Source organism: Corvus hawaiiensis, chromosome 3, assembly GCF_020740725.1.
Source record: "Corvus hawaiiensis isolate bCorHaw1 chromosome 3, bCorHaw1.pri.cur, whole genome shotgun sequence".
Classification (NCBI taxonomy): Eukaryota; Metazoa; Chordata; class Aves; order Passeriformes; family Corvidae; genus Corvus; species Corvus hawaiiensis.
Genome location: NC_063215.1, coordinates 1,748,680 through 1,760,647, shown reverse-complemented (window position 1 = coordinate 1,760,647; position 11,968 = coordinate 1,748,680). Strand labels below are relative to the sequence as shown.

Here is an 11,968-nt window from a genome sequence, read left to right as displayed (position 1 = left end):
TTGAATATCCCAAGAATTTTCCTTAAATTTTTCAGGAATTTTCCAGAATTCCCCTTGAATTTCCCTTGAATTTTCTGGGAATTTCCCTTGATTTTTGCAGGAATTTCTCTTGAATTTCCCTCAGAATTTTCTGGGAATTTTCCGGGAATTTCCCTTGAATTTCCTGGGAATTTTTCAGGAATTTTCCAGGAATTTTTCAGGAATTTCCATTGAATTTCCCAGGAATTCTCCGGGAATTTCCCTTGAATTTTCCTGGATTTTCCCAGGATTTTCCCCTGAATTTCTCCTGAATTTTCCAGGAATTTCTCTTGAATTTTCCAGGACTTTCTCTTGAATTTTCCAGGAATTTCTCTTGAATTTTCCAGGACTTTCTCTTGAATTTTCCTGGAATTTCCTGTGAATTTTCCTGGATTTTTCCAGGATTTTCCCTTGAATTTTCCGGATTCTTTCAGGAAATTCTCTTGAATTTTCCTGGAATTTCCTGTGAGTTTTCCTGAATTTTTCCGGGATTTTCCCTTGAATTTCTCCCGAATTTTCCAGGAATTCACCCGAGTTTTCCAGGAATTCCTCTTGAATTTTCCTGGAATCTCCTGTGAGCTTTCTCGGCATCTTCCTGGGAATCTTTCAGGAATTTCTCTTCTAATTGCCCAGGAATTCTCCGTGAATTCCTCCCCAGTTAATTCCCCCGGGAATTCCCGCTGGGAGCCGAACTCATTCCCGCTTTTCCCGTCTCCGCAGGCTCCGGACGAGGCTTCGCTGCTGGAGCTGGAGGCGGCTGCTGCGGGAGGAGGGCGTCGAGCACCGCCTGTGGACGGAGCAGCCCGAGGGCGTCGCCACGGGGCTGGCGCTCCGGCCCTATCCCAAGGAGCGCGTGCAGCGGCACCTCCGGAATTTCCGGCTGCTCCGCTGACTGCGGCCACCCAGGCCGCCGTTCTCCTCGCGAGCTGGGAATGCTGGGAATTTTCCAGGAATTCTCGGAATTCCGGCCCGTCCCCTGTGGGTTCTGTTCTCCCCGGGGATTCGGTGTTCCTCGGTTTCCTACCACGCCCAGCCCCAAATTCCCGAAATTTCTGCTCTTCCCACGTCCCGAATTCTCCCAAATAACAGAACTTCGGGCTCCAGCTCTGGATTTTCCTCTTTTTCCGTGAATTTCCCGGGTTTGCCGCTCAATCCGTCTTTTTTTTCCAGGAATTTCCCTTGAATTCTCCAGGAATTTTTCAGGAATTTCCCTTGAATTTCCCTTGAATTTTCCGGAATTTTCCCTTAAATTTTCCAGGAATTTTCCAGAATTCCCCTTGAATTTCTCTTGAATTTTCCAGGAATTTTCCTTGAATTTCCCCAGGAATTCTCCTGGAATTTTCCAGGAATTTCCCTTGAACTTTCCCGGAATTTTCCTTGAATTTCCCTTAGAATTTTCTGGGATTTTCCCAGGAATTTCTCTTGAATTTTCAGGAATTTTCCAGGAATTTCTCTTGAACTTTCTGGGAATTTCCCTTGATTTTTGCAGGAATTCTCCAGGACTTCCCTTGAATTTTCTAGGAATTTACCTGGAATTTTCCAGGAATTTTCCTGGAATTTTGCAGGAATTTTCGAGAAATTTCTCTTAAACTTTCCGGGAATTTCCCTTGAATTTCCCAGGAATTTCCCTTGAATTTTCCAGGAATTTTCCAGGAACTTCCCTTGAATCTTCCGGGAATTTTCCTGAAATTTTCTGGGAATTTTCCAGAAATTTTCCTTTACTTTTCCAGGAATTTCCCTTGAATTTTCCTGGAATTTCCCAGGAATTTTCCTTGAATTTTCCAGGAATTCTCCAAGAATTTCCGTTGAATTTTCCAGGAATTTCTCTTGAATTTCCCTTCAATTTTCTGGGAATTTTCCTGGAATTTTCTGGGAATTTCCAGGAATTTCCCTTGAATTTTCTTGAAATTTTCCAGGAATTTCCTTGAATTTCCCTTTGAATTTTCCTGGAATTTTCTGGGAATTTACTTTTCTGGGAATCTCCCTTGAATTTCCCTTGAATTTTCCAGGAATTTTCCTGGGAATTTTCCTTTACTTTTCCAGCAATTTCCCTTAAATTTCCCAGAATTTCCCTGAAATTCCCTGGGAATCTCCCGCCCTTTTCCCATCCCATCCCCCCTCCGCCTCCTCCACCCCCAGGAATTTTCGGGGGGCCCCCCCCAGCCCTCCCCCACCCCCCTCCCCCAATTCCCTCCAAGCTCCCCCTGGGAATCCTCCAGCGACAAAAAAAACCTCGGGAATTTCCACGGAAAAAACCCCCCAAAACCCCCCCTTTTTCCCCCCCCCCCCCGCCACAAAATTCCGTCATTTCCCTTTTTCTTCTTCTTCTTATTTATTTATTAATTATTAATTATTATTAATTAACTCTTCCTTTTAAATAGCCCGACCTACTCCAGCCGTTTGACGCAATTCCAAAGCGGGGGAGGGGAGGAATTGGGGGGAGGGGGGAGGGGAAAAAAAAAAACCCCCAACACCAACCAGGATCCGGCTGCTCCCGATTTTTTTCCCGGTGGGATTTTCTCTTCCCCTCCCCCACCCTTTTCCCCTCCCCCTCCTCCCCAAAAAAAAAAAAAAACAACTTTTCCAGAAGTTTTCCATCTTTTTTTTTTCACCCCCCCCCCCCCCCCCCCGTTTTTTTTTTTTTTTTTTGTCTTTTTTTGGAAATTTTTTGTTGTTTTTTCCTTTTCCCTTCCGGAAAAAAATTGTATCTACAAGAGCTCCGCCCCTCCCCCGCAGCCCTCCCCCTCCCAGCATTCCTTAAAAATTATTGCGGATTTTTCCCGGTTTTTTGGCCCCTCCCTCCCCTCCCCGATTGTTTTTGTTGTTGTTTTCTTTTCCCTCCCTCTTTCCTTGCACTGTACACGAAGCTTTTCCCCCTCGCTCATCCCTCGGAATTCCAGAGGGGGGGGAGGGGAAAAATCCGGCAGAAACATGGAAAAACGGTGGTTCCAAAGAAAAAAAGCAAGTTGATTTTTTTTTTCTCCTTTTTTTGGTGCTTTTTGGGTGGTTTTTTTTTGAAATGCCCTCTTTTTTTTGTCGTGTTTTTTTTCTTTTTTTGGTTTTTTTTTTTTTGGGGTTTTTTTTTTTGGTTGTTTTTCTTGGAAAACCAAACGGCAAACCCCGACAAATTCCACGATTTTTTTCTTTTTTCCCGCTAGAAAAAGCTGATTGTACGCACGAGCCGAAGGGAAGGGGGGGAAAAACGGGGGGAAAGGAGGGAAAAAATTGGGAATTTGGGGGAGTACGGATTGGGGAAAAAAAACCCCAAAAAAATACCCCCAAAAAAACACCCCCTCGGCTTTCCGGCAGAATTCGGCGTTGATCATTCCCAATTTTCCGTGGCCCGCATCAGATCCAGCTGAGACTGAGCTTCCTCCTCCTCTTGCTGCTGCTTTCCGGGAATTCTCGGGGAGCCGGGAATGGGGGGGGGGGGAAAAAAAACCAGGGATGGACCCGAGGGTTGGGATGGAGGAGCCGGAGGGAAGTGGAGGAGATGTGGGGAGGGAGGGAAAAAAGGGGAAAAAGGGGGGAAATTGGAAAAAAAGAGGAAAAAGGGGAAAAAACGAAAAGAGGAGAAAAGGGGGGAAAAAGAGGAAAAGGGGAAAAAGGAGGAAAAAGGAAAATAGGATGAAAAGGGGGAAAGAGGAAGAAAAGGGGGGAAAAGGAGAAAAATGAGGAAAAGGGGGGAAAAGAAAGGAAAAAGGGAGGGAAAGGAGGGAAAAGGGGGGAAAAAAGGAGGAAAAGGGGGAAAAGGGAGGAAAAAGGGGGAAAGGGGAGAAAATTTGAAAAAAGGAAAAAGGGGAAAATGCGTTAAAGGGGAAAAAGAAGAGGAAAAGAGGAAAAAGGAGGAAAAGGAAAAGGGGGAAAAGGAAGAGGAAAAGGGGAAAAAGAGGAGGAAAAGGGGGGAAAAGGAGGAAAAAGGAAAAAGGAGGGGAAAAAAGGAAAAGGGAAAAAAGGGGGGGAAATGGGAAAAAAGGAAAAAGGGAAAAACGAGGGAAAGGGGGGAAAAGAGGAAGAAAAGGGGAAGAAAAAGAGGAAAAGGGGGGAAAAGAGGAGGGAAAAGGACAAAAAATGAGAAGGGGGAAAAAAAGAGGAAAAGGGGGAAAAAGAAGAAAGGAGGAAAAGAGGACAAAAAGGGGAAAAAGGAGGAAAATGGGGGAAAGGAGGGAAAACGGGAAAAAGGGGGGAAAAGAGGAGGAAAAGGGGGAAAAAGAAGGAAAAAAGCAGAAAAAGACGGAAAAAGGAGAAAAGGACAAAAAAAGGAGGAAAAAAAGGAAAAAAAGACAAAGGAAAGGGAAAAAAAGGAGGAAAATGGAGGAAAAAAGGACAAAAAAAGGGGGAATAAAGGAGGCAAATGGGGGGGAAAGGACAAAAAAGGGGGAAAAGGACAAAAAAGGAGGGAAAAGGGAGGAAAAAAGGAGGAAAAGGGGGGAAACAGGAGAAAAAAGGAGGAAAAAGGGAAGAAAAAGGAGGAAAAAAGGAGGAAAATGGGGGAGAAGAGAAAAAAGGGGAAAAGGACAAAAAAGGAGGAAAAAGGAAAATGGAGTAAAAAGGGGGGAAATGGGGGAAAAATGAGGAAGAGGGGAGGAAAAAGGGGGAAAAGGGACAAAAAAGGGGGGAAAAAGGAGGAAAATGGAGGAAAAGGGAAAATGGGGGAAAAATGAAAAGGGGAGGAAAAAAGGAAAAAAGAATGAAAAAGGAGGAAAAAGGACAAAAAGGGGGAAATAAGGAAAATGGGGGAAAAGACGAAAAAAGGGGGGAAAAGGACGAAAAAGGAGGAAAAAAGGAAAAAGCGAAAAAAGAAGAAAAAAGGAGGGAAAAGGGGGGGAAAAGGACAGAAAAGGAGGAAAAGGGGACAAAAAAAGGAGGAAAAGAGGAAAAAAGGGGGGGAAATGGGGGAAAAGGGGGGGGGGAAGGAGAATAAAGGGGGAAAAAAGGAGGAAAAAGGACAAAGAAGGAGGAAAAAAGGACAAAAAAGGTGGAAAAAGTGGGGAAAGGAAGGAAATGGGGGAAAAGAGACAAATAGGGGGGAAAGGACAAAAAAGGAGGAAAACGGAGAACAAAAGTAGGGAAAAGGAGGGAAAAGGGAAAATGGGGGGAAAGGGGAGAAAAGGAGAGAAGAGGAAAAAGTAGGAAAAAGGGGGGGAAAGGAGGAAAAAAGGGGGGAAAAGGGGGGAAGAAAGGACAGAAAAGGAGGAAAAAGGGATGGAAAAAGGAGGAAAAAAGGGGAAAAAAGGAGGAAAAGGGAAAATGAGAGAAAAAGGGGGGGAAAAGGAGGAAAATGGGGGAAAGGGGGGAAAAAGAATAAAGGGGGAAAAAAGGAGAAAAAAGGGGGGGAAAAAGGACAGAAAAGGAGGAAAAAGGGATGGAAAAAGGAGGAAAAAAGGAAAAAGGGGGAAAAAAGGAGGAAAAGGGAAAATGAGAGAAAAAGGGGGGGGAAAGGAGGAAAAAGGGGGAAAATGGGGGAAAGGGGGGAGAAAGAATAAAGGGGGAAAAAAGGAGAAAAAAGGGGGGAAAAAAGGACAGAAAAGGAGGAGAAAAGGAGGAAGAAAGGAGGAAAAAGGTCAAAAAAGGAGAGAAAAGGACAAAAAAGGAGGAAGACGGGAAAAAAACCGGGCAGGAAAGAGGCAAAAAAGGCCCCGATCCGAACCAAACCCTTGGCGCAAACCTCACCCCCTCCTCCCCTCCCCCAAATTCCCAAAAAAATCCCCCCCCAATCCCCGAATTCCCCGAATTCCTTCTCGCTCCGAGGGGCGGCGGGGGAGGGGCTCGATATCAAAAATCCCACAAAAATAGATCCTATATAATAATTTTCTCTCTCTTTTTTTTTCGTGTCCATCTTCCCAAGTTTTTTTTTTTTTGTTTCCCGTCGCGGTCGGGTCGGGGTCGTCGTCGTGGCGGTGGTGTCGGAGATTGGATTTTTTTTTTGGGAATTCCCGAGCTCGCCGTTCCCGAAAAAGCCGCGCTTCATTCCGTCAGCAGCTGCTGCAGGAGGCTCTTCCCTTGAGCCGGCGGCGCCGGAGGAGGCGGAGCGGAGTTTTTGGGATTCCCCAAAGGCGGCGGCGGCGGCGGCGCGTTGAGGTAGGGATCTCCCACCAAGTTCACCGTACACTGCACGTCGGCGAACACCTGCACCTGCTGCACCTGCCGGGGAGGGGGGAAAAGCGGGAAAGGAGGAGAAAACGGGGGGGGAAAACGAGAGAAAAGGACAAAAAAAAAAAAAAGAGAGAGAGAGAGGAAAAAAAAAAAAAGCGGGATTTAGCGGATCCGGGGAAGGGGCGGAAGCGGGAGCTGGGAACTACGTGAAGTGGGAAACTCACTAGAGAACTTCCTCTAGTCTGGAGCCACCCCAGAGAAGAACTCTTCGGTCTTCGCGTCCTACGAAAAGAAAAGCGCTGCAGCTCAGTCGGCTCCGGCGGCGCTGATCCGGGCCAAAAAAAAAAATTCGGGAGAACGGCGGCAAAAAAAGGGCTCCGGAATGGAGCTGGGGTGGGTTTGGGTGGGGGGGTGGAAGAGAGGTGGAGGAGCGGGGATGGTGCCGCGGTGGAGCCGTGGTGGAGCTCCGTGGAACTGTGATGGAGCTCTGTGGAGCTGCGGGTGGAGCTCTGTGGAGCTGTGGTGGAGCTCCATGGAACCGCGATGGAGCTCCGTGGAACCGCGATGGAGCTCTGTGGAGCTGCGGGTGGAGCTCCGTGGAACCACGGTGGAGCTCCGTGGAGCTGCAGGTGGAGCTCCGTGGAACCGCGATGGAGCTCTGTGGAGCTGCGGGTGGAGCTCTGTGGAGCTGTGGTGGAGCTCCATGGAACCGCAATGGAGCTCTGTGGAGCCGCGGTGGAGCTCCGTGGAACCGCGATGGAGCTCCGTGGAGCTGTGGGTGGAGCTCTGTGGAGCTGTGGTGGAGCTCCATGGAACCGCAATGGAGCTCTGTGGAGCCGCGGTGGAGCTCCGTGGAACCGCGATGGAGCTCTGTGGAGCTGCGGGTGGAGCTCCATGGAACCGCAATGGAGCTCCGTGGAGCCGCAGGGGAGCTCCGTGGAACCGCAGGGGAGCTCCGTGGAGCTGCGGGTGGAGCTCTGTGGAGCTGTGGTGGAGCTCCATGGAACCGCAATGGAGCTCTGTGGAGCCGCGGTGGAGCTCCGTGGAACCGCGATGGAGCTCTGTGGAGCTGCGGGTGGAGCTCTGTGGAGCTGTGGTGGAGCTCCATGGAACCGCAATGGAGCTCTGTGGAGCCGCGCTGGAGCTCCGTGGAACCGCGATGGAGCTCTGTGGAGCTGCGGGTGGAGCTCTGTGGAGCCGTGGTGGAGCTCCATGGAACTGCAATGGAGCTCTGTGGAGCCGCGGTGGAGCTCCGTGGAACCACGGTGGAGCTCCGTGGAGCCGCAGGGGAGCTCCGTGGAACCGCAGGGGAGCTCCGTGGAACCGCGGTGGAGCTCCGTGGAGCCGCGGTGGAGCTCCGTGGTGGAACGCGGGCGCGCTCCCGGCGGAGGGAGCGGAGTGCCGGGGGCGGAGAGGGGGGAGGGGCAGCGGGAGTTGGGAAAGGTGGGGAGGTGGTGGTGGGTTCAACCTGAGGGTGGCACCCAGTGGGTGTCACCAGTGGTGGTGGGACCATGGTGGGTTCCTGTGGCACCCAGTGGGTGTCACCAGTGGTGGTGGGACCCTGGTGGGTTCAACCTGAGGGTGTCATCAATGGTGGTGGGACCGTGGTGGCTTCAACCTAAGGGTGTCACCCAACACCGGTGGGACTGTGGTGGTTACAACGCTAAGGGTGTCACCCAATGGGTGTCACCCAACACCGGTGGGATCATGGTGGCTTCAACCTAAGGGTGTCACCCAAGGGGTGTCACCCAACACCAGTGGGACTGTGGTGACTTCAACCCAATGGGTGTCACCCAGTGCTGGTGGGACCGTGGTGGGTTCAACCTGAGGGTGGCACCCAATGGGTGTCACCAATGGTGGTGGGATCATGGCGGCTTCAACCTAAGGGTGTCATCAATGTTGGTGGGACCATGGTGGTATCAAGCCAAGAGTGGCACCCAATGGGTGTCACCAACGCTGGTGGGACCGTGGTGGCTTCAAGCCAAGGGTGTCACCCAAGAGGTGTTACCAACGCTGGTGGGACTGCGGTGACTTCAACCTAAGGGTGTCACCCAAGGGGTGTCACCCAACGCTGGTGGGATCATGGTGGCTCCAACCCCAAGGGTGTCACCCAAGGGGTGTCACCCAACGCCGGTGGGACTGTGGTGGCTTCAACCTAAGGGTGTCATCAATGCTGGTGGGACCATGGTGGCATCAAGCCAAGGGTGGCACCCGATGGGTGTCATCAACGGTGGTGGGATCCTGGTGGCTTCAACCTCAGGGTGTCACCCAGTGCTGGTGGGATCATGGTGGCTTCAAGCCAAGGGTGTCACCCAATGGGTGTCACCAACGCCGGTGGGACTGCAGTGACTTCAACCCAATGGGTGTCACCCAGTGCTGGTGGGATCATGGTGGCTTCAACCTAAGGGTGTCATCAATGCTGGTGGGACCGTGGTGGCTTCAAGCCACGGGTGTCACCCAAGAGTGTCACCCAACACCGGTGGGACTGTGGTGACTTCAAGCCAAGGGTGTCACCCAACGCGGGAAGGACGATGGTGGCTTCAACCTAAGGGTGTCACCCAGTGCTGGTGGGATCATGGTGGCTTCAACCTAACGGTGTCACCCAACACCAGTGGGACCATGGTGGTTTCAACCCCGAGGGTGTCACCCAATGGGTGTCACCAACGCTGGTGGGATCATGATGGCTTCAACCTAAGGGTGTCACCCAAGGGGAGTCACCCAACACCGGTGGGACTGTGGTGGCTTCAAGCCAAGGCTGTCACCCAACGCGGGAAGGACGATGGTGGCTTCAACCTAAGGATGTCACCCAAGGGGTGTCACCCAACGCTGGTGGGATCATGGTGGCTTCAACCCCAAGGGTGTCACCCAATGGGTGTCATCAACGGTGGTGGGATTGTGGTGGCTTCAACCTAAGGGTGTCACCCAATGTTGGTGGGATCATGGTGGCTTCAACCTAACGGTGTCACCCAATGGGTGTCACCAACGCTGGTGGGATCATGATGGCTTCAACCTAAGGGGGTCATCAATGTTGGTGGGACCATGGTGGCATCAAGCCAACAGTGTCACCCAATGGGTGTCACCCAACGCTGGTGGGATCATGGTGGCTTCAACCTAAGGGTGTCACCCAATGGGTGTCACCCAACACCGGTGGGACTGTGGTGGCTTCAAGCCAAGGCTGTCACCCAATGTGGGAAGGACGATGGTGGCTTCAACCTAAGGGTGTCACCCAATGGGTGTCACCCAGTGCTGGTGGGATCATGGTGGCTTCAAGCCAAGGGTGTCACCCAATGGGTGCCACCCAACACTGGTGGGACTGTGGTGACTTCAACCCCGAGGGTGTCACCCAACGCTGGTGGGATCATGGTGACTTCAACCTAAGGGTGTCACCCAATGGGTGTCACCCAACACCGGTGGGACTGTGGTGGCCTCAACCTAAGGGTTTCACCCAGTGCTGGTGGGACCGTGGTGACTTCAACCTAAGGGTGTCACCCAATGGGTGTCACCCAACATCGGTGGGATCATGGTGACTTCAAGGGGTGTCACTCAACGCTGGTGGGCCCATGGTGGCTTCAACCTAAGGATGTCACCCAGTGCTGGTGGGATCGTGGTGGCATCAAGCCAAGGGTGTCACCCAACGGGTGTCACCAACGCCGGTGGGACCGTGGTGACTTCAACCCCAAGGGTGTCACCCAGTGGGTGTCACCCAACGCCGGTGGGACTGCGGTGACTTCAACCTAAGGGTGTCACCCAGTGGGTGTCACCCAGTGCTGGTGGGACCGTGGTGGCTTCAACCCCAAGGGTGTCACCCAACGGGTGTCACCCAATGCTGGTGGGATCATGGTGGCTTCAGTACTGTCACCCAACACTGGTGGGACCGTGGTGGCCTCAATCACCAGAGGTGTCACCCAATGGGTGTCACCCAATGCTGGTGGGACCATGGCGACTTCATCCCGATGGGTGTCACCCAACTTTAGTGGCACGGTGGTGGCTTCATCCCCAGGAGGTGTCACCCAGTGGGTGTCACCCAACACCAGTAGGACCATGGTGGCTTCAACCTAAGGGTGTCACCCAGTGGGTGTCACCCAACACCGGTGGCACCGTGGTGGCTTCATCCCGATGGGTGTCACCCAGCATTGATGCCTCCAACCCCAAGGGGCGTCACCCAATGGGTGTCACCCAACGCCAGTGTGACCGTGGTGGCTTCAACCCCCAGAGGTGTCACCCAATGGGTGTCACCCAACACCGGTGTGACCGTGGTGGCTTCAACCCCCAACGCTGCTGGGACCGTGGTGGCTTCCACACCAAGGGTTGGTTGTCACCCAACGCTGGTGGCTCTAGCCCCAAGGGGTGTCACCCAATGGGTGTCACCCAACACCAGTGGGATCCTGGTGGCTTCAACCCCAAGGCTTGGTCGTCGCCCAACACGTGGTGGCTTCAACCCAATGGGTGTCACCCAGCATTGGTGGGACCCTGGTGGCTTCAACCCTAAAAGGTGTGACCCAGTGGGTGTCACCCAACACTGGTGGGACCATGGTGGCTCCAACCCCAAAGGGTGTCACCCAATGGGTGTCACCCAACGCTGGTGGGACCCTGGTGGCTTCACACTCAAGAAGTGTCACCCAGTGGGTGTCACCCAACGCTGGTGGCACCATGGTGGCTTCACACCCAAGAGATGTCACCCAACGGGTGTCACCCAACACTGGTGGGACCATGGTGGTTTCACACCCAAGAGATGTCACCCAACGGGTGTCACCCAACGCTGGTGGGACCCTGGTGGCTTCACACCCAAGAGATGTCACCCAACGGGTGTCACCCAACGCTGGTGGGACCATGGTGGTTTCACACCCAAGAGATGTCACCCAACGGGTGTCACCCAACGCTGGTGGGACCATGGTGGCTTCACACCCAAGAGATGTCACCCAACGGGTGTCACCCAACGCTGGTGGGACCATGGTGGTTTCACACCCAAGAGATGTCACCCAACGGGTGTCACCCAACGCTGGTGGGACCATGGTGGCTTCACACCCAAGAGATGTCACCCAACGGGTGTCACCCAACGCTGGTGGGACCCTGGTGGCTTCACACCCAAGAGGTGTCACCCAATGGGTGTCACCCAACGCTGGTGGGACCCTGGTGGCTTCACACCCAAGAGATGTCACCCAACGGGTGTCACCCAACGCTGGTGCCACCGTGGTGCCTCCAAGCCAACCATGACCTTCTGGATGAAGCCATCGCTGCCCCCGGCACGGAACGAGCTGAGCTTTGGATCCAACCCAACCCAAGCCAACCCAACCTTCCATGACCTCCGGGCCAATCCCGCCGAGAAGATCCGAGTTTTTTTTGGGACCATCCCAACCTCCGGAGCTCCCCGGATGTTTGAGGAGCAGCTACTGACCTGGGCGCCGTCCGCCTCGGCCTTCAGGAGCTCGCTGGAGCCCAGCTGGTTGCAGTAGAGCCCTGGCGGTCGCAGCGCCGCGTCCGGGACCTGCCGGGAGCAACGGCCGCGCTCAGCCGCCATTCCGGCACCTTGGAAAGGCGCCCAGAGCCCTCCGGAGCGGAGTTTGGGGGGATTTTGGGAGGAGATCCCTGTGGATCGGTGGGTGGGGGATCCCGGGGGGGTTTGGGATCGGCTCTGCCGTTTTTCCCCACGTCCTTCGCTCTTGTTGCCAACCTATAGCCAGGGGTTCCCGATCCCGTTCCCGATCCCATTCCCGATCCCATTCCCTATTCCCAGCTCCCAGAGATCCACAGCCCCATTCCCGATCCCATTCCCGATCCCATTCCCGATCCCGTTCCCTATTCCCAGATCCCCAGCGATCCATGGCCTCATTCCCGATCCCATTCCCGATCCCAT

The 11,968-nt window shown here is 53.0% G+C and overlaps 2 protein-coding genes across 6 annotated transcripts; one reads left to right on the top strand and one right to left on the bottom strand.

The window, feature by feature from the left end:
* Window positions 1–497: 497 nt before the first annotated feature.
* Window positions 498–1,121, top strand: PTRHD1 (peptidyl-tRNA hydrolase domain containing 1; the record flags this gene model as incomplete). Its single annotated transcript, XM_048298391.1, has 2 exons — window positions 498–592; window positions 739–1,121. Coding segments are annotated over 2 exons (267 nt in total), but the record flags the coding sequence as incomplete, so codon positions are not given.
* Window positions 1,122–8,590: 7,469 nt separating this feature from the next.
* On the bottom strand, window positions 8,591–11,503 carry LOC125322879 (mucin-1-like). 5 transcript variants are annotated; one of them, XR_007202261.1, is made up of 3 exons: window positions 9,341–9,451; window positions 9,068–9,225; window positions 8,650–8,703 (listed from the first exon to the last, which is right to left on the bottom strand). XR_007202261.1 is itself a non-coding variant. In XM_048297204.1 (2 exons), the coding sequence occupies exons 1-2, from the start codon at window positions 11,412–11,414 to the stop codon at window positions 9,163–9,165; spliced, it is 924 nt and encodes a 307-aa protein (XP_048153161.1). In that variant the 5' UTR covers window positions 11,415–11,503; the 3' UTR covers window positions 8,991–9,162. The 5 variants fall into 5 exon arrangements, 2 of the variants coding, with proteins under 2 accessions (XP_048153161.1, XP_048153160.1); XR_007202262.1 differs by lacking the exon at window positions 8,650–8,703 and adding an exon at window positions 9,046–9,067 and having other exon boundaries at window positions 9,181–9,225; XR_007202260.1 differs by lacking the exon at window positions 9,068–9,225 and having other exon boundaries at window positions 8,591–8,659; window positions 9,328–9,451.
* Window positions 11,504–11,968: the final 465 nt, after the last annotated feature.